This window comes from Rattus rattus, chromosome 10 (genome assembly GCF_011064425.1).
Source record: "Rattus rattus isolate New Zealand chromosome 10, Rrattus_CSIRO_v1, whole genome shotgun sequence".
Lineage (NCBI taxonomy): Eukaryota > Metazoa > Chordata > Mammalia > Rodentia > Muridae > Rattus > Rattus rattus.
In genome coordinates, this window is record NC_046163.1 from 12,598,999 (window position 1) to 12,621,030 (window position 22,032).

The following is a 22,032-nucleotide window of genomic DNA, read 5'->3' on the forward strand; positions in this document are numbered from 1 at the left end:
CCCAGCACCCTGCTTGCCCCCCACCACCATCTTCCAAAGACAAAGTAAATTCTCTAAAAACCACATAACCAGTAAAATAAAAATTGTTCAAACAAGTGCCACGGAAAAGGCCAGGTCTCCATGTGAGCCGTTTCCTCGCCTGCCAGGAATTCACAGGTCTGCTCTCCGCCATCTTTGCTCAAAGGATGGAGATGAACTGGGCAAATAAGTGCATCTGTGGGTAATGCTCTGAAATGCAGGGTTGAGGGCCAGCTCTCCTGATGTGAGGGCAGCCTGGCGGGTGACCCTTCACTGAGGAGACAGGAAGGCTGTACGGGACCCCAGCTTTGTCATCCTCCTGCGATTGTCTCTCTGCTCCACCCTGGACTCCTCTGTTCTTCCTCCACACATGGGCCATTGACACCCTGTGACACCTGGGCTGTTGCAATATGCAGTTCCAGAATGCCTGCTTCTCAGAGCTCAGGCCTGGCATAGTTCCACCCTGGCCCAGGGCCTGGCTGACATGAGGAGTGTGGCACTGAGCCAGCTGGCAAGGGTGCCTACCCACCCCAGTCACCTTTACCAGGCCCCAGTTAGCTCTGGGTTGGCTGTTCTGTGGACCCTGCCCAACGTGACCCCCAGAAGACTCTCAGACATTCTGACACCTCATTCTGTCTGGCCAGGCAGGCAAGGTCACCTATCATGTGGACTGGAGTCTTTGGCTAGTGCCCTGGTGACTTGGCCAGCTCCAGGCAGCTCTGAGTCTCACTTCTCAGGTGGCTAAGAATCTCTGGAAGTGGCCATCTGCCCTCAGTACTGGAGAAAGTGCATGGAAATACCTGCTTAAGGAAGGGGGAACACTGAGCTGGAGAGATGGCTCAGTGGCTAAGGGCACTGACTGTTCTTCCTGAGGTCCTGAGTTCAATTCCCAGCAACCACATAGTGGCTCACAACCATCTGTAATGGGATCTGATGCCCTCTTCTGGTGTGTCTGAAGACAGCTATGTATATTCATATATAATACACGAATAAATCTAAAAATAAATAAATCTATAAATAAATAAGGAAGGAAGGAAGGAAGGAAAGAAAGAAGAAAGGAAGGAAGGAAGGGGGAACTCCAAATGCCAGAAACAGAAAGCAGTCTGGAAGGAAAGGACTCTCCTAGGACCAAGTCATACCTGTTACATTAATTACTTTTCTCATCGCTGTGACAAGATCAGCGTAAGAAAGGACAGTGTTGGTTTGGGCTCAGAGTTTGAGGGTACAGTCCATCAAGGCAGGCACAGCATCAGGAGTCAACTGCTCACCCGGCATCCACAGCCAGCAGAGAAGAGATGGACGTTTGTGCTCACTCTCTCCCTTTTTCTCCAGCCCATGGAACAGTACTGCTCCCATTCCAGGTGGCTCTTTCCACCCTAGTTAACCCAGATGGGCATGGAAGTTTATCTCCTCAGTGATTCTACATCCCATCAAACTGACAGTGGGACATTAACTGTTGCACCCAGGGACACCTGGGAAGACCCTTCCCAGCCCTGAAGAGAACACCTGTGGGTGCCTGGAGAAAGTCTGACCTCCGGGATCGTGGGACAGACAAGCACTCCGTAGCTGCTCCAAAACAGAAAAGCACAGGGCTTCCTGCCCAGGCTCCCTGTGACATCCGGAGTGAAGATGTCACAGGGAAGCGTTCAAGTGCTGCTCATGTCCTGGGTTCCTCAAGGGACCAGCATCTGTCTAATCCTTCATTCTGCAGATGCCTTTGCTGGCCCCTGGAACCACATCTATATTGGATGGTGCTGACATAAACAACCTAAGAGGGGAGGAATTTGTTTTTCTCACAGTTTCCAAGAGTTCAATCTATTGTCCTCAGCCCTACTGACTTTAGGCCTGTGGTGAGGCAGAATGTCATGGTGGTAAGAACATGTTCAGAAGGATGCTGTTTGCCTCATGGTGGACAGGAGGCAGTGCATAAGAAAGAGCTTGAAAGTTGTGCAAACCATTCATAGATACACTCCCTTCAACAAGCCCCTCTCAAAAACTTTCCAGAACCTCCTATAACTGTGCCACCACTTAGGGACCAACTGATTAGTACACGAACCAGTAGGGGACATTTCTACTCGTATCACAACAACCCAGTCTGGGATGTGGCTCAGTTGATAACCTAATATGCATAAATCCCTGGGTTCCATCCCTAGCCATTCATAAATGATTTTTGTGATGATTAGCTTTAATTGTTAACTTGATTCAACCTAAAATCACCTGTGAAGAGAATCTCAGTGAAGGAGGGTCCACACTGATTGGCCTGTGGGTGTGTCTGTTGGGGATTGTCCTGAGTTAATAGATGTTGGAAGAGCCAGCTCACTGTGGGTAGCACCATTCCCTAGGCAGAGGTCCCAAGCTGTATAAAAATGGAAAAAATGAGTTGAGAACAAGCAAGAAAGGAAGCACGCATGGAATCATTCATCTGCCTGCCCTTGACGTGGACATAGTGTAACTAAATGCTTCAAGTTCCTGCCACTGTGATTTAACCTAGAAATATAAAACAATAAATCATTCTTCCTCTCTCTGTTGGTTAGAATATTATATCATAGCAACAGAAGTGACCTAAGTGAGCCAATCTGTATCCTCAGGACTCAGGAGGTGGAGGTAGGCGGATCAGAAGTTCAAGGCCTGTCTGAGATACATAGAGAGTTCAAGGCTGTTCTGGGACACATGAAGCCAGGAGACAGAGAAACAGTAGGAGGCCATGTTGAAGCATCAGTCCAAACAAGCAAGGTCCAAACAAATGTAGCATCTGTATCCCTTCCCAGTACAGTCTCCATGGTAACCAGACCCACCATCAGAAGCAATGGGAAGTATGTCCAATACACAACTCTTTGGACTTTGGCCTACAGTTTTCTAATTCAACCCTTGGGAGGTGTATTTTATAAACTCCCCAGAGATGCTTTGAGAATTCACCCAGCCTTCCCTTCTTCCCTGAGCTGAGTGTCCAGAATGCCCCAGTCCTCAGCACACAGAGACAGAGGCAGTCATTGACCTAACTTCCAAAGAGAACACTATTGTCCACCAGGCAGAAGGGTCCCCAAGAGCAGAAGCCTATCTGATGGTCTTCAGCTGAAGCCCTGGGCCTCCTGTGGGCCTGGCACAGTGAGGATACAGGAAACCAGTGGATGGACCAATGCTAGCATCCTTGGTGTTCACACCCCTTCCCCCGGCGTACAGATGTTTTGACGTCCTTGTGGCTTCTCAGTTCCATGTCTTTACTGGGGCCCTCTGCTCTCGCTGCCAGTCTCTGACTTGGTGTTTGTGGGAGGAAGCCAAGGCATCTGACTCAGCCCGCACTTTCAGTGAAGCAGAAGCCATGAAATAGAATGAGATGGGGTGGCTTTCTGAGTTGACACAGCCAGGAAACACGGGGTCAGGATGTGTCTGCCTAGCTCACTATCTGGTGCCAGTCCATAGTCCCCAACCAATGTCCCAAGGCATTGGTTGATTCTGGGCAGGTTCAGGGCCATTGTGAAGAGGCAAGGTGGTGTGTGTGTGTGTGTGTGTGTGTGTGTGTGTGTGTGTGTGTGTGTGAATGAGAGAGAGAGAGAGAGAGAGAGAGAGAGAGAGAGAGAGAGAGAGAGAGAGAGAACAAGGAATGGGCCTGGTCAGGATGAATGATGAATGAATTGGGTTAGTAGAGGGTACAGAGGTCTGGTGGGGTAAGAAGCTGAGTCAGCTGTGGTGTGTTTTGCCCTGTCAGTGGCACCAGGCATCTAGTGGGCCTGGCAAAGTTTAGAGGTAGCTGAAGCACGGGGCCAGGTCAGGCTATGACCCAAGATAAAGATGGTGGGAGTGGCCTTGGGAAGCCCCTTACTTAGATGGCATTGTTTTCTTTCCTTGAGACAGGGTTTTGTGTAGCCCAGGCTGGCCTCGAACCTACTATGTAGCTGAGGATGACTTTGAACTTCTGATCCTCCTGCCTCCTCCTTACTGGGACTATAGGCATGTGCTACCACAGCCAGCTTCTGGGGTACTGGGGAGCAAACCAGAGCTCTTGAGTTTGCCAGGCAAGGGCTCGTCCAACTAAGTATGTACTCCTTAGCCCTGGTGTTAGGAGTTGAATATGTCCCCCGTAGACGTATGTGATCACTTAAGTGATGTTAATCACTTGCCTCTCAGTGGTGGTGCTATTGGGAAAGATTTGGGGAACTATGGGGGTGAGTCAAGAGCTGGAAAAATATCTCAGAGGCAGAACATTTGCCCAGTGTGTGTGAGACCCTGCTTTCCATCCAGGTCCCAGTCCTGGAAAGGTAGAGTTCAAGGTGTCAGTGTGTAATGGGAACTGGGGTTGAAGGGTGGTGGGTGACCTTGGTCCATGCTCCGTTCCACTCCAATCTTGTCTGCAGGCTGTGAGGGGCTTTGGGACAACATGAGCTGCTGGCCCTCCTCTGCACCAGCACGGACAGTGGAAGTGCAGTGCCCGAAGTTCCTCCTGATGCTCTCAAACAGAAATGGTAACCCACTCAGAAGGAAGCACCCCGACCAAAGGCTGTAATGGTTCTCAGATGAGGACTTGGGTGCCAGGAAGCTCTGAGGAGGAGCAGTGTGGGAAATGATAAGGGGAAATCTTGGGAGACGGGAATCCTTGCACGGGTGTGTGAGAGTGCAGGGTCCCAAGGGAAGAAGCAGGAGACAAAGGCTTTAAGGAAGTATGAGAAGGCTGGCAGTGTGTTGGCTCAGCTTGTTAAAGGTGCTTACTGCTAAGTCTTTTGATCTGAGCTTGATCCCCACCATCTGGGAAGAAGAGAATCAACTCCTACAAGTTGTTCTCTCACCGCCATACTGGGTGTCCAAGCAAAAAAGGGTAATTAAAAAAGGAGGGAGAGAAAGAGGAAGGTGAAGAAAAAGAAGAGGGGGAGGAGGAGGAGGAAGAGGAAGAAGAAGGGGAAAAGGAGGAAGAAGGGGGAGAGGGGAAAGAGGAGGAGGAAAGGGAGGAGAAAGGGGAAGAGGATGAAAGGGAAGGGGGAAGAGGAGAAAGAGGAGGAGGAAGAGGAGAAGGGGAGGGGAGAGGGGAAGGGAAGGAGGAGGATGAGGGAAAGGAGGAGGAGAAGGAGAAGAGGAGAGAAGGGAGGAGGAGGGGAAGGGGAAGACGGGAAGAGGAAGGGGAAAGGAGGAGGAAGAGGAATTGGCATTGGCTAAGATGTGCCTTTTAACCCCAGTTTAGGAACCTTCTCCCTTCCAATATTTCTGTCCCCTTAGCAACCAGCCACCTTGCTTGAGATACACTGTGCCTGTGTCTAGAACACTTTTGTGTCCATTATTCTGGCCCTCGCTGGTAACCAGAAGCATCCCTGGGTGCTCTAGTTCCTGGAGGGATGCCTTACCTGAGTACATCTGCATTTTGGGCCACTCTGCCGTGCTCCAGTTCACATGGCTGCTGGGGAGCCAACCTTGGGCACCTACGTTTGCATAGCGAGCTCTGTACACACCTGGCCTTTCCCCTGCCCCGGACATAAATTTAAAACATTTCCCTTTGTTCCTTCTCCTCTCCTGTCCCCTCCCATATATTCCTCGTGAACCTTCACCTGCCCACCATAGCCCCCTTCCCTTCCCGTGCTCACACCTTCAATTCTACTAAGGGTATGTCCCCCTGGCAGGACCCCTCCATGGCAGGTCCTTGGGTCTGTGAAGCTCAGGACTCAGCCATTCATGCAGCCATGGTTGGCCTGGAGCAATGTGCTGACCTAACACCCAGGTACCACCCATGGCTGCCTAGCTTCCTAATAGGATGCATGCCTGTTCTTCTCTGCCAAGCATTCCCTCAAAAAAACCTTAGAGCCCCACCCCTACCCCCTGCAGCCTGACTAGGAAGAACCAGTTCCTGTGGACACAAAAGTGACCAAATGCTGGCCTGGTCACATTTCTCCATGGTTAACTTTCTGAACTCCCACCTACCTCTGAATTGTTGGTGATGCACAGCCAAGTCCCCCACTTACCAGTTTTCTGCTGCTGCAGCTTCCTCTACCTGCCACAAGGTGTCACTGTGGGGACATGGGCTTACCCTGAGGCCCTGCCTTCTGGGAGCTGGCCTGGCTCCAGCGCTGGTGGGAGGATCTGGGTCATACCTAGCCTTGGGTGTTGGCTGGCCAAAGAGTGTGGGTCAGAGGTCAGGACCTGTCTGGGCCCGCTAGTCACCAAGAACTTTTCTCTCGCATAGTTGCATAGTATCTGATTAGACTTTTGTCTTTTGCCTCTCCAGAAGCCTCCCCATAGTATGTCCCCAACCCCAGGGAGAAGTGTTCATGGACACCAGCCAGTGTTCAGGACAACTTCCTTTTGACAGAGGCAGATACATTCTAGAGTTAATTCCTAAGTAGCTTTTCCCCACAGCAGTCTCCACACTGGCCCAGACAGGCATCTGCCTGTGACTAGAAAAACTGCAGGCTGCTTTTTCCCCAGATAATTCTCATTCGGGGCCTAGAATGTTCCTTCAAGGACACATTCTTTTGATTCTTTAAACAGCACTGGTATTTCCAATGTCCCTTGTTTAAAATGTACTTAGTAGGCCTTGATACCTGGCCCTGTAAACCTGGCCTCTTCTAAGGCTGAGGCAGGAAGATTCCCAAGTCTAAGGTGTTTCGGAGCAACTTAGAGACTCTGTCTCATAATGGAAATTAAAGGAGGGGCCGGGAGACAGCCCTGCTGGTAAAAGTGCTTACTGCAAACGTGAGTGTCTGAGCTTGATCCCTACCACCCAGGTGACAGCGGGCAGGGGTGCCTGTCTGTAACCCCAGTGCTAGGGAGGCAGACATGTACGATCTGGAGTTTGCTGACCACTTAGGTTAGCAAGCTACGTGAGCTCCAGGTTCAGTGAGAGCCTCAAATAAATAAATAAATAAATGTACAAATAAAAACAAAATGAGGTGAAAAGTTGTCGAGGAAGACATTCTATATCAACATCTGGCCTCCCTGCACAGATACACACACACACACACACACACACACACACACACACACACACACACACACACACTATATATATATATATATATATATACACAAACACACACATACATACATATATGCACACATACACACATACAAACATACATAAATATATATATACACACACATATATATACACATATACCAACATACATACAAACACATACACAATACACACAAACACATACATACACATACATATACACACATACACACACATGAGTATGTATACATATACACACATAGTTTAAAGGGGTTAGAGATATAATTTAGTGAAAGAGCTCCTGCCCAGAATGTCTCAGGCCCTAGGTTCAACCCCCAATTTCTCTCTCCCCCTACACACACACACCACAAGTTTCTGGGTGGGATCAGGTGCTGGTTCAGCCTTTTAGGTAGGATCCCAGGGACTTGAGAGTCAAATGAAAATTTAGACAGGTTCTTCACTGAATTATGCAAGCATGCACACACAGGCGTGCACACACAGGTGTGCACACACAGGCATGCAAGTGAAAGCTTCCGGGCTCTTCTGAAGGGATCTCTATCCCTGTTAGGAGTGAGTCCCAGAGGAAGGGAGTGGAGTTGAGGCTACAGAGAAAGCCCATTCTTTTGTTGCAGCATCCTAGCCTTGTCAAAGTTTCAGGAACCACCTGAGTCATAGTCAGATATCTTGGGAATGCTACTGGGTCCCTGAGGACCCTACACAGGCAGGCAGCTGTGCTGTGCTGGGCCCATAGAGAGCCACCACCTCCACCTGTGCTGACGGCCTTTGGTTCTGGAGCTCTGTGTTTCCATTCAGTCAGCCCACATTTGATCCTCCTCCTTTCCTGCACAACTGTCCTCCCTGACTTCATTCCAAAACTCTTGAATGCTAAGACTCTATACCCTGGAGGGAGCAGGGAGCCTCAGGTCTAGAAACTTTTGGGAGCCAAAATGAGGCAAATTCCCAACAGGTAGGTGCTAGCATGTGTGCCTGGAATGCAGTGGTCCTGGCGAGATTCCCAGAGCCATATATGCAAACATACACAAGCACACACATGCATGCCCACAGTGGGAACCCTCCCCACCTAGCATATCTCACGCAGTGGGAAACTCAACCCTGTTCTCTAGGAGAAGAGTTCATGTCTGTCAGCCTCCTTCCTACTCTGTCTATGTAGCAAGTCAGTGTTGATGTCCCAGGACTCTGGACTACACTCTCGGTTCCAGAAATCCATTGCCCATGTGGTCCAAGGAGTCAGCCTGCAACATTGTGGCTAAAGGAGTAATAACCCAACTCCTTCCACAAGGAACGGCTACCTGACAGGCTTTACCTCAGTGGCCTCTGCTGGTTTCCATCTGGAGAGTTAAGCAGGACACAGTGGCAAAGCACAAAGACCTGAGTCTGGTAGCCAGGCTGGGCATAAAATGCACTTGCAATGAAAACACGAGGGAGGCAGAGGCAGGTGCGTCCCTGAGACTCACCAACCAGTTGGCTCAGTAGTTGACAAGTTCCAAGCCAGTAAGAGACTAACTCTGTCTCCAAAGGTCAAGGTGGAAGGAATGAAACCCAAAGTTGACCTTTGACCTATATACACACAGACACACACACAGAGAGCGAGAGAGAGCGAGACAGACAGACAGACACAGAAAGACAGGAGAGAGGGGAAGGGAGAAGAGAAAGGGAGACAGAGAGAGACATACAGACAGACAGATAAAGATACAGAAAGATAGGAGAGAGTGAGGAGAGAGACAGACATACAGACAGGGACACAGAAAGACAGGAGGGAGAGAAGGGGAAGGGAGAAGAGAGGGGGAGACAGAGACAGACAGACAGACCAGAAAGACATGGAGAGGAGGAGGAGGGGGGGGACAGAAGGAGGAGGGAAAGAGAGAGGAGAGAGAAAGGGCTAAGGATTCAGTCCACAGGCTCCACACAGATGCTCAGGGATGTGGGGGGGCGGGGGGGGGACAGAGTCCTAGGGGTAAGAAAGGGTCACACCGTGAAGAGTCCCCAGGTCCGACCCTCCTCCTCCATTTACTGGTCTGTGGTTTGGACATGTTATAATGGCCACCGCATGCCTCAATTTGCCCACCTGTAGAATGGTGTCAGTACTTATGTGTTGCCAGAGGTGTCCTGGAATGACCCCACTATTCATCCGCTGTGCCCCTGTCACCCTCAGGGTCTCTGTTCCGGAACTGCACACAAGATGGATGGTCAGAAACCTTTCCCAGGCCTGACCTGGCCTGTGGGGTCAACATAAACAACTCCTTTAATGAGAGACGGGTAAGCCTGTTTTATGGCAGCTCTGTGCCCTCGAGAGGAGTGCATGGAGGGCGAACTCCCAGAAAGGGCAGGGATGCCAGAGAGGATCTGAGTGACGGTGTCCCAAGCATGTGCGTCATAGCTAGTTCACAGGGAGCGGAGCACAGCACCCAAGCAAGGCTTTGTGCGCTCTGTGCAGCAGCACTCAGTGGAGTCACGTCCTGGCCAACTTAGTTCTTTCTATTAAAAACCCTCCTCCTTTCACTGGCTCGCGATGACAATGTGTCTTGCCTGGCTTCCTTTCCTTTCCTTTCCTTCCCTTCCCTTCCCTTCCCTTCCCTTCCCTTCCCTTCCCTTCCCTTCCCTTCCCTTCCCTTCCCTCCCTCCCCCTCTTCCTTCTTTTTTTGTGTATTAAAAGATGTCAGTAGTAGACGTAGATGGACAGAAAGACCAGGCAAGGGCGCCCTTACGTGTCTACAATGCTGAGGGCACCTACTTAGAGCAAAGATCAACACACCTTGGCCTTGGGCCATGATCAGCCTCCCCCAGCTTTTGCAAATGAGGTTTTGTTGGGACAAAGCCAAGTCCATTAGCACCCTGAGGCTGCTGCTGTGTGACAGGGACAGAGCTGAGTAGCTGGAAGAGGCTGGGTGGCATTTTGAGCCTAAACTATTTACTGTCTGTCTCTTAAGAAAAAAAAAAATGCGGGGTTGGGGATTTAGCTCAGTGGTAGAGCGCTTGCCTAGCAAGCACAAAGCCCTGGGTTCGGTCCCCAGCTCCGAAAAAAAGAAAATAAAATGCTTGCTGTCAGCTGAGGAGAGGGGACAGTAAACAGGTGGCACTGTCAGGGCCTGAGGCAGAGACAGTTCGACCCAGGCCAGGGGTGTTCCTGGACTCTGAGTCCTCTAGAGGCAATGGAGGACTGTGGCTGTTAAAAGCTGAGGGGACAAGGGTCATATGGGAACTCCTGGGAGTCACAGTCAGGCTAAGGTCAGACATCACGGACATGAAGTCAGGGCTGAAGATCACTTGGTACTGAATAGGACAAATTATTCTGCCAGGACACTGCACACAGTCACCCTGTGCCCTCTCAGGCTCCCACGAGCCAGTGTAGGCATCTCTAGAGCAGACTGCCCCACCCCCAAGTGGTGCGGGCCTCGCTCTATCAAGTTTCGAATTAAAGGTAAGAGCACAGTCCAGTGGTTCAGGGCATGAACTCAGGAGCTGGGAGTACACACCAACAGGACTTGTGAAATTCCAAATCTTTCCTTTTTTACTTTATTTTCTTTATTTTTAGATAGTGTCTCATGCTGCCCAGGCCGACCTTAGCCTCTCTAAATAGCTCAGAATGACCTAGAACTCCTGTGTCCGGGCTCCTCTTTCAAAGTGCTGGGATTACCCATGCTACACCGTGCCTCGTGTGTGTGGTGCTGAGACTAGAACTCAGAGCTTTCAACCTGCCAGGCAAGCATTCCGCCAACTCTTTCTCACCTTAGGAAGTGGACACTCTGGCACTACTGAACCAACCATTCCCTGTTTTCCCCTTCCCAGTCCCCGAAACTGCTCCCAGTCGCAACCAGTCCATGTTTTCTTACTGGATTTTTATGAGGAAGGGTCTCCTGTTGCCCAGGCTGGCCTCAAACTCCTCATGTAGCTGAGATGTCTGGGAACATCCGGTCCCCCTGCCTCTGCCTCCCTTGAGTTGGATGACAGGGTTGGATGCCCAGTTAACGTGACACTAGGGTGGAGCTGAGCTGTACCCGCCACCATACATAATTATTTTGTGTCCCAAATTCTGGGGGTCACTAATCTAAGGTAACTTACCTTCACAGTTCTTCTGTCATCCCTGAGGGGTGGCTTTTGGCTGCAGGGACAGTTGCTGCTAGAGGGAGGCTCCACCTGACACAGCCCTTATCACTCCCAGGGTCTGAAGCCAAAATGGCCTCATTTATTCTGAGTCACAAATCTACATACCTTCTCGAAGCTTCTTCCACCGACCTTACACAGGGAGTCTTGCCTTTCGACTTGTCAATCATTCTAATACTCCCCGCCCCCCTAGGTTGTCCCTGCTCTCTCACCCCACACTCTCAGCTTTTCCTCTGCACTTCAGATGAGGCAACCCAGAAGCACCCATATTCATTAAGATGCCTCTTAAAATAACACAGCGGGACTAGTGACAGCCCAGTGGCACGGCCACCTGTTCAGAGCATTCTATCGGTGAAAGAGAAAACAGGTCCATTTTTATTTTGGGAGGCTAACTCATATTCTCAGCACTCCCACCACCTCATCCTGCTGACTCACAAGAAGAGTGGCTGGCGAAGTTACGTGTGCTGAATGGCAGGCATTGCACACACACCCCTTCTGTTAGCTTTTCCCTGTTTTTAACAAATACGCAAGAGAGACAATATGGTCCCCACTTTGTACGTAGAGAATCTGAGGCTCAGGGAAGTTAAGTAGTTCATCGGGTTGGACATCGGCTAAAGAATGGCTGGCCTCTAGGATGTAGAAGCTTGCCTTGTTTCCTTACCACTGTATGACTGTGGCATTTAGCCCATTCCAATACTGAGGCCGCACGGGGCAGAGTCATCAAGGCCCCATGTACAATCCTTGTGCCTTAAAAATGTAACTTCCCTTTTCTTTCACTTACCAAACAGCACTCATGAAATTGCCAGGATAGAAAAATACGAAAGGAAATGACAGCTCTGCTCAGAAACGCCAGACCACGGTCAGTGACTGCTGACACTTGACACCTTACCAGTATTTTTTTAAGCATTTTTTATTATTGTCTTTAGTTAAGATTTTACTGCTGTGAACAGACACCATAACCAAGGCAAGTCTTATAAAGGACAACATTTAATTGGGGCTGGCTTACAGGTTCAGAAGTTCAGTCCAGTATCATCAAGGCAGGAACATGGCAGCATCCAGGCAGGCATGGTGCAGGAGGAGCTGAGAGTTCTACATCTTCATCTGAAGGCCGCTAGCAGATACTGGCTTCCAGGCAGCTAGGATGAGAGTCTTACAGCCCACACCACAGTGACCCACCTACTCCAAAGGGCCACACCTTCTAATAGTGCCACTCCCTGGGCGGAGCAGATACAAACGATCACAATTGCTTTAGTTTATTTACAGGGGAGGGGTGGGCCCCTGCACCACAGCTCAGGAGACCAGAGGACAACTTGCTGTAATCAGTTCTCTCCTTCTGCTCTGTGGAGCCCAAGGACAGACTCAGGTTTGTCCACAAATGCCTTTACTTGGAGTGCAGCCCTACCAGCTCACAGCTTGTTTTTAATAAAGGTATGAAATGGAGCCCCATGGATTAGCTGATATCTTTTTGTTTGTTTGTTTGTTTGTTTGTTTGTTTGTTTGTGACAAGGTCTTGTGTACCACAGGCCAGCCTCAAACTCACTATGTTACACGGCTTCATAGATTTTAAAATTGTGACTAATAGATCAGATCACAGCATATATAAGTGCAGGTCCCAGTCAAGACTCCCAGAATGTGAGATTCAGGAAGAAAAACATTTAACACAGAGCAAGTTCCAGTGGCTTGCCTTACTTCCTCAGTCAAGGTCACGTGGCTTTAAACTCTCCTTGTGGCCAGGAAGAACCCTGACCTGATGATATTTGACCTCTACCTGCTCATGCACCCCCACATACCCACTATACAAAGTGCCGAAGTGGAAGCCAGGGCTTCGAACATGCTGGATATGCAGTCAAAACAGCCTGAGCCCCACCTCCCAATCATTTTAATATCACACACACACACACACACACACACACATACACACACACACACACACATGCCGTCTACTATCATTTAATCCTATTTTTACATGTAGCTAAAACCACACAGCACGTGTAAAGTTTATCTTCTGCCTTTGCATAGTATGACGTCCCATGAATAGGTCTTGACCTCTTTAGAAACCATACCTTTAGCACTGGGATAGAATTAATGATCTATAGGTTTAAGATATTGGACTTAATTAACTATCCCAGTGTTGGGCACGGAAGGTTCATCACAGCAGTTCTATAATAAACACCTTTACAGAACCCACGAGAAGGACATAGGGGCTTCTCCCAAGCTTGCTGTTACACACATGGAAAAAGATAAATGTAACCTTTAAAATGTCTTTATACGCAAATATTTTCTGACAATTGTTGTCCCTCAATGTCTTCGTGGCCTTGGTTCTGGAAAATGTATGTATACCCAAATCTGAAGACGCCAAAGTCGCTTATATAAAATTACATATTTATACAGCATTCATGCGCATCCTTCTGCATAGTCGATGTCACCTCTAGGGGACTCATGGCACTGAATGCACTGTGTGGATGCTATGCTCTACAAACATTGACACTGTGTTCCCCCGGGAATAAGGAAGGGCCAATGTCTGCACATGCTCAGGACAGAAATACTTTTTGGGTTTTTATTTGTTTGGTTGGTTTGTTTGCTTGTTTGTTTTTGCATTTACTTATTTATTCTATGTTGGAGGCATGTGAGGTCAGAGAACAGTTTGCAATTTGGTTCTCTCCTTCCCCTGTGTGGGTCCCAGGGATAGAACTCGGGTTTAAATCTTGGTGGTGTGTGGCATTATCTACTAAGCCATCTCTCTGACCCAGAAACAGCGTCCCCCACCTCTACCAATATTTAAAAATTGTGGTTCATTAAATCTGTGGACACAGCGCCTGTGCCTATGGAAAGCTGGCTCAGTTTCTTAGAATTAACTCCGACAGTGTCCGGCTGCAGCCCCATTGGTAGAGTGTGCTTGGCTAACATGTAGGAAGCCCTGGCCTTCGTCCCCGGTACTGTGAAAGCTGGGCAGGGTGGCACAAATAAAAGGATTGGTTTTCACGGCCATCATCAGGTACACGTCAAACTATGTGAGACCCTGTCCTGAAGTGGAAGGGGGGGTTGGAAAATTATATTCTTATTATCAATCAATTAATGTATCAATTGTATATTATTATATGTTACATATTATAATTGATATAGAACTAATATATTCATTAATATGTTATATATTATAATTGACATAGAATTAATATATTATACTATAATATGATAAATAATAATCATGGTTTTAACGTTCATTTCCTTGACCTACTTTGAGGTTGTAAAATTCATTGTTCTGAATCGGAAAGCAGATGTTATTCGGTGGTTTTGGTCAGTATTCCTTTCTCCTGCAATGCTTCTGCATCAAACGGTGTGAGGCAGCTGGAGAACGAGTAATGTCTGTGTGGTTGCATTCACAGTAGGGTAGGGCCCAGGCAGGGGCGGGGCTGATGTTCCTGTGCGTCTGGCCTGGGCTGTACAGTGATGCCGTTCTTGTCATTGTCATTTAAAAGGATTTATTTTATGCCAGGGAGTGAGATGTTGGCGCACACCTTTAATCCCAGCACCCAGGAGGCAGAAGCAGGCGGATCTAAGTTCAAGGCCAGCCTGGTTTACAGTTTAAATTCCAGGGCAGCCAGGACTACCCTGACTCAGAAAACCAACAGAAATGATTGTATCTTTATTTATGTGTGTTATATGTGCATGCGTGAAGGTGCCCTTGGAGGGCAGATGAATGTGTCTGATCCCCTGGAGTTGGAATTAGTTACGGGTCACTGTGAACTGCGTAGCACAGGTACTAGAACCAAACTCAGTCTTTCCTCAAGAGGCACAGCACCCTTGAGCCATGTCCCAGGCCCCTGAGGGTCTTCTCTAAGGACACCAACAAAGCGCCATTTTAGTTGAACTAAATGGTGAATGGTGTGGAGAGAGGGAAGACGCAGGCAGTGAATGCTGAGAGGGTTAAGTGCGGGCAGCAGGTAAAATAACTATTAAAAACCCTCTGTAGACACCGGGCGGACTCCATCTAGAAGACTCATTTATTTTAGATGGTTCTAGAAAGAAAAAAAAAAGACTCAAACTTGAATACAGAAGTTATCTTACTTTGAGTCCTACTTTAAGACATTCCTGCTGGGACCCATAGCACTCCTTTGATACCTGCGCTTAGAAGGTGTAGAGGCAGGAGGATTAAAGTTCAGGGTCATCTTCAATTATGTTATGGGTTCAAGGCCAGCCTGGAATATATGAGACCCTGTGTCTGAAAGACAAAAGGGGAGGGGTGGGGGCTGGCGGGGTGGTTAAGTTGAAAGAGTGCTTGCCTAGCATACATGGAGCCCTGGGGTTGATTCCCAACATCCTGTAGACCAGGCATGGTGGTCCACGCCTGTAATCTAAGCACTTGAGAAGTAGAGGCAGGGGGATCCGGAGTTCAAGGCCATCCACATAGGAAGCTTGAGGCCAGACTGATAGACCTAAAACCCTTTCTCAGCAAAACTGGTTTCCAGCATTCGGCATTGTGGTACGACGTCCATCAAAGGTAGCGAGCAGCATGATTCTGCGAGTATTCAAGTAAAGCCTTGCGCTCAGAGCGCTGGTAAAGGGACCTGCCAACAGTCATTGGGACAGTAATGGAGGTTGACGGGACCAGCTCTGCCGCAAGCCGGTGCCCTGGGATGCAGGAAAGCCAGCTACATCGAGGCGGGCAGGTAGGGCTGACCTGTACCTCTCTCTGCAGCATGCGTACCTGCTGAAACTCAAGGTCATGTACACTGTAGGCTACAGTTCCTCCTTGGCCATGCTCCTGGTCGCCCTCAGCATCCTGTGCTCTTTCCGGTGAGAACATCCTGCCCACTCTCCAGTCGCCCCGGCCCTCAGGGGCACAGTCCTCAAATCTCTCCCTATTACCCAGGATGGAAAGAGGGAGGTCTGGGTGGGCTGCCCGGCCATCTTGTTAAGCTCAGGATAGCTATAAATCTGGCTCAACATGAAATTGGAAACTTAAAACATGTTTTATTTCATAACTCACAAAAGGAGTAAATTTTGTAGATGGCATTGTGCTATTGCAATATCATGCAAAGATGTATGTGAACATACAAATGCATGCCTTCAAATCCAGAAGGCGGTGGTGGGACACCCCTGGACTTAATGTGTATCTGAGACAGTTCTTTGTTCAGTGCAGTCCAGAGAAGCTAAAAGGTTGGACACCCTCTATGCAAAGCTCTCTTGTGGGGCCGGGGTGGGGCTCGGTTAGCACAGTGCCCACCACAGAGCCATGGGTTCAGTCCCCTGCGTTGCATAAACCGGTCATGGTGGCACATGCCTGTTGCCACTCTGGGTGCAGATGGAAGGACGAGAAGTCCATGGTCATCCTTGGCTGCAAAGGCAATTGGAGGCCAGACTAGGCTGCATACAATCCGATCTCAAAATCAAATGGTGGCATGGAGGACCAGGAACAAACTTCCAGTCCCTAGAGCACAGGAGAAAATTGGGCAGCTGGAGGCGGTGGTTGGCCAAGGCAGAAGACATGTTACTGTTACCAAACTAATGATCATGTGACTCCACTCTGTTCCGAGTCATGGCACCGCCATGTAGCAGCCCCTGCTATCCTAGAACTCGAGATGATCCCTCTGCCTCCACCACTCAGGAGCTAGGATTGCAGGCATGGACCACTAGGCCTGGCTGTCTTCACCTCTGTAACTTCAGTACAGCACAGGGTGTGCCGGGCACCTAGGGACCTATGCCCTCACTCGGGTTCTCTTAACAAAGACAGATGGGACCTGAGGGCCGGCGGTGGGGCTTTGGTTTCTCCATGCAAGGGAGGGGGCGGGGGCGGGTGTGCCTGGGCGAGCACCCACGGCTCCTTCCGTGATCTCGTGATCTCGCAGCCCCACGTTCTCTCGACAGGAGGCTGCACTGCACTCGCAACTACATCCACATGCACCTGTTCGTGTCCTTCATCCTGCGCGCCCTGTCCAACTTCATCAAGGACGCCGTACTCTTCTCCTCGGACGACGTCACCTACTGTGATGCCCATAAGGTAACAGGACTAAATGTCCTAGGCTGACCTAGGAGAGGACCAAGCCCCGTGGCATACCGTCCTCCTTGCAAGCACCATTAAGATTACACAGATGCTCCAAGTAACGGGCGGTGCTTGGCAGGAAGTGGAAGTTCCAGGGGTACCGTAACGCAGCCATGGAGGCGTGATGCAAGCCGTGTGTTAGAATCGGTGGGGGCTGCTTTTAGTTCTGAGTGTCCGGAGTGCACCAGCCGCTCTGGGAACTAGACCTATCGTGAGACTTCTTTTATCTGGACTTTGCCAACTCCCAGCTACAGACAAATGGCAAAGTCTGGGTGAAGTTGCCTGGTTATTGGAGAGAAAAAAGGGCAGGTTTGCACCTGACTGTCTGCATACACATGTCTTCAGAAGAACGTCGTTCTGCCAAGCGTGACCTGTTTTCTCTGTCCCAGTGTCCAGATGCCTCCTAAGTGTTGCCCTCTCTGTGTGTCACCTGGGGTCCCTAACTGCCCACGTAAGCAGCTCACTGATGACAGCTCCTTAGTGCTCCATGTCCCTGTGGTGTCATAGGGCACAATGCTTCTCTTTGGTCTGTTCTGCCCTGGTGCGAGCCTTGCATCTCAGGCTTGCAATATGGGTGCTGCGACTCTAGGCTTCACATCCATTCCAGGCACGGAAGAAGGCTGCAGATTAAAGGGTTTTGTTGTTGTTGTTGTTGTTGTTTTTTCATTTTGAGAGACTTTGCTTTTTTATTTCTCTCTCAGAAAGTGTACACACACACACACACACGCACACGCACACGCACACACACACACACGCACACGCACACATACACACGGTCGAGCTTAGATGCCCTTCCTCAGACTCTGCCTCATTTTTTTTTCAGACAGGGTCTATTACTGGCCTGGAACTGCCCCCTACCTAAATATGTTAGGTTGGCCAGTCAGTGGCCCCCAGGATCTGCCTCTCCACCTTCCCAGTGCTTGGATGGCAAGCATGCACTACCATACCTGACTTTTTAAAATGTAGGCTCTGGGAATCAAACTCAGGTCCTCATGCTCACCCAGCAAACACTTTACCCACTGAGCTCTCTCCACAGTCCTGTGGAGGCCGCCGTATACCCCAAGGTTCACTCTAAGCTACCTCCTGCCTCCTTCCGTGTAGTGGTGTTTCCTTCGGGAGCAGTTACCCGAGGCTCACAGTGACCGAGTCCAGGCTCACGTGCTATCTCTTCCAGGTGGGCTGCAAGCTGGTCATGATCTTCTTCCAGTACTGCATCATGGCCAACTACGCATGGCTGCTGGTGGAGGGCCTCTACCTTCACACGCTCCTTGCCATCTCCTTCTTCTCAGAAAGGAAGTACCTGCAGGCCTTTGTGCTCCTCGGATGGGGTAGGTCTGTCCTGTTATACGTGTGTGCTATGCAGGGAAGGAGGGTTTCCTGTCGCAGCTCCATGTAGCTACACATCAGTCCATCCACCATGTATCCATCCATCGACACACTCATCCTCTCAACCAACCAACCATCTAACAAACCATCCAACCAACCAACCAACCAACCAACCATCCAACCAACCAACCAACCAACCAACCAACCATCCAACCAACCATCCAACCAACCAACCAACCAACCATCCAACCAACCAACCATCCATCCAACCAACCAACCAACCAACCAACCAACCAACCAACCAACCAACCAACCAACCAACCAACCAACCAACCACCCACCCAACCAACCAACCAACCAACCAACCAACCAACCAACCAACCAACCGACCAACCAACCAACCAACCAACCAACCAACCAACCAACCAACCATCCAACCAACCAACCAACCAACCAACCGACCAACCAGGGATTTAGTGTCGAGTCCCAGATCCACACTTAACTAACGGGTTATCTTTGGCAAGTTGCTAGATGGTTAACCCTCTAACCTCAGCTTCCCTGTCTCTCAAGTGTAGTAAGAGCTGTAACTTAGCTTCAGCTGAATGGTGGGCACCCTGAGCTGTTTCTAGTTTTATTCTGCCTTGCACTCACCTTATCTTCTACACATAATCTGTTCTTGAGCCCTCTTCATGGGGATCCTTGCAAGTCTGGAATTGAGAGAGAGCGCACAGACAGACTTCCAGGGTGAAGGAAGCAAACCGGCTCACATATCTGTCGAGCACGGAGACCACCAACTTCACACCAAGTTGAACTCAGGTTTTTAATGTCTTCCTTCTGCCTTTGTATTGCTGTTTGTAACAACAGCTTCTTCATTCCTAGGGTTTACCATGTCACCAGCACAAGGGAATCTGGGATATCTCTGTCTCATGACCAGACTCCAATAAGACAAAGTCAAGGAACCTCTGATCTCTGACACATATATTTATACACACACACACACACACACACACACACACACACACACACTCACACAGATACACATATACATACATTCACACACATACATGCACAGATACACACACATACTCACACACATATGCACACATATACACTTATATAAATAACACATACCACATACATATACACACACATGCACATGAACACACATAGACACATGCTTACATACACACATTCATACAGATATACGCATATGCACATACCACACACATATATACACACACATACATACATACATTCACACACAAATACACTCACACACATAGACACACTCATACACATATATACACATGCATACACCATACACCCATATACACATTCACACACACACATACACATACACACACATACATATGTACAAACACACATGACAGATCATGTCCCACTGGTCCCTGCACTGCTCTGCAGTTCGTCTGACTGAGCTACATGAATCTCATACCCACAGGGGTTCAAGAGAACACAATACACCGATGGCCGTAAGCCACTCAAACAAATTACCTGGTGTCCAAAGAAAGTTAAGGATTCAGTTTCTAGGAAAGAGAAAATGATAGCAAGCCAGTCATGCAACCCCCCACCCCCTGCCACAGCATATCTTACTCCTCTCCTTCCTGGCCTAGGAAAATAACTTTTATTGCTTGAGTGCTTCGTGGGCTCAGTTCTTTTCATTGGTCATTTAATCAATTCATCAACCCCCAGAAGTCTCTCAGAGACTTCAGCTCAAAGATGGGACAGACGTGTCAATTCACACTCTAAACAAGGGTGGACTCAGGATTATTTGCCTGAAACAAACATCCACCTACCCACTCAGTCACTTATGTGTCCAAATACTCACCTGTCTGTCTATCCATCCACCCACCCACCCACTTACAAACACAACATATCCACCCGCTCATGTGTATATACATATAACCATATACCTATGTCCATGACCACTCATGCATCCATGCTCCTCTCCATACATCTATCTAGCCAACACTTACTAATCCCAAACCTGTCCATCTATCCCTCCATCCATCCCTCCATCCATCTGTCCACCCAGCTACCTACCTATTCATTGTTCTTTTGACTTATCCTATGTGTAGGTAACCGCAAGGTTCTAGGTAGAATAAGGTTCTGGGAGTGACTTACAGTTTCCTTTGGTTTCTTCCTGATACCTTTAACTAATTAAGAAGTGTCCCTGCAAGTAAAGCCCTCCTTGGATGTGTCTGCTTGTCTGAATCCCTACAGACTAGAGTCTTGTCTCTTTGTCAGACCAGAAGGGAGGCTGTCCCTCCTCCGCCTCCAGAACGCCAGCCTAGGTGGCATGTGGCCCTGGACCAGCAGCGGCTCACAGGGCTGTACAGGTGGATGTCTGTGTGGACAGGCAATCCCACAGGGGACAGGGATTTGGCTGTCCCTAAGCTCCCGATTTAGAACGCAGCTCACAGAGCTCCAGAGCCCTAATCTGTCAGGATCCAAGAAATGGATATCGGAACCCTAATTGATTCGACATCAAGCAAGCCATGCTGGGGACTGAACTGTGTCCTCTAACCGAGCAGCCAGTCCTGTTCACCACTCGGTCATCTCTCCAGCTTCCTGTCCCTTCCTTGTGCACTTCATTAATAAGTGTCTCTCCTAGGGATGTCACTCCGAGTCTTCTGCTAGTCCAAATCTCCACACGCTAGGACCTTGTCTCTCCATTAGACCAGAAGGGAGGAGACCAATCAGACTTCTACTAATTCTTCCAAACCCTCTGAAAACCCCTTCAGTCTTATTTGCCAAAGCATTAAATAAGTGAACAAGAAACCTCTAAGTTCTTAAGTATTTTGTGTGTATGTGCAGTGTGTAGTGTGTGCATGTATGCACATACATGTAGAAGTCGAAGGTCTATGTCAAGTGTCTTCTACTATAACTGTCCATTAATCTTTTGAGATGATTTCTCCCTGACTCAGAGCAGACTGATGGTCTTGGGGACAGGGAAGTCCAGGGATGCCCCCACGTTGGCCTCCCCTCTCTCCCAGGGCTGACACCTATTACCAGGCACAGCTATTTTTTAAAGGTAATTTATATTTATTTATTGTGTCTGAGTGTTTGCTGTCATGTATGTATGTGCACCCATGTGTAAACCTGGTATTGTGGAGGCCATAATTAGACATCAGGTCCCCAAGAACTAGACTTACAAATAGTTGTAAGTCATCGTGTGTGTGTGTGTGTGTGTGTGTGTGTGTGTGTGTGTGTGCACGCTCTGAGAACTGAACCCAGGTCCTCTGCAAGAGCAGCAAGTGTTCTTAAATACTGAACCATCTCTCCAGCTCCCTGTGGTGCTGGGGAAACAAGCTCGAGTTCATATGCTTGTGATGTGATGGACTGAGCCCGTCTCTCCAGCCGTGTATATTTAATTTTTTAAAAAGTGTTAGTCAGAGAGAGGTTATCCAAAGACTAGTTTGAAAAAATGCCAGCATCAGAGATTCATTTCAATGGTACAGTACTTGCCTAGCATGCGGGAGGCCCTGAGTTTGATCCCCACGCCACAAAGACATATTCAGTAAAACTGAGAGATGTTTTTGGGTCTCCAACTGTCAGAGCGTGTAGCATG

The 22,032-nt window shown here is 48.9% G+C and overlaps 1 protein-coding gene across 3 annotated transcripts in view; it reads left to right on the forward strand.

Moving 5' to 3' along the window:
* Sctr (secretin receptor) overlaps positions 1–22,032 on the forward strand; it is a 55,571-nt gene that overhangs the window by 20,657 nt on the left and 12,882 nt on the right. For all 3 annotated transcript variants that reach the window (XM_032915238.1, XM_032915237.1, XM_032915239.1), the window contains 5 exons: positions 4,371–4,478; positions 9,126–9,229; positions 15,771–15,868; positions 16,940–17,072; positions 18,289–18,442. In XM_032915238.1, the coding sequence (XP_032771129.1) occupies positions 4,371–4,478; positions 9,126–9,229; positions 15,771–15,868; positions 16,940–17,072; positions 18,289–18,442 (597 nt within the window). The remainder of the gene's footprint in view (positions 1–4,370; positions 4,479–9,125; positions 9,230–15,770; positions 15,869–16,939; positions 17,073–18,288; positions 18,443–22,032) is intronic.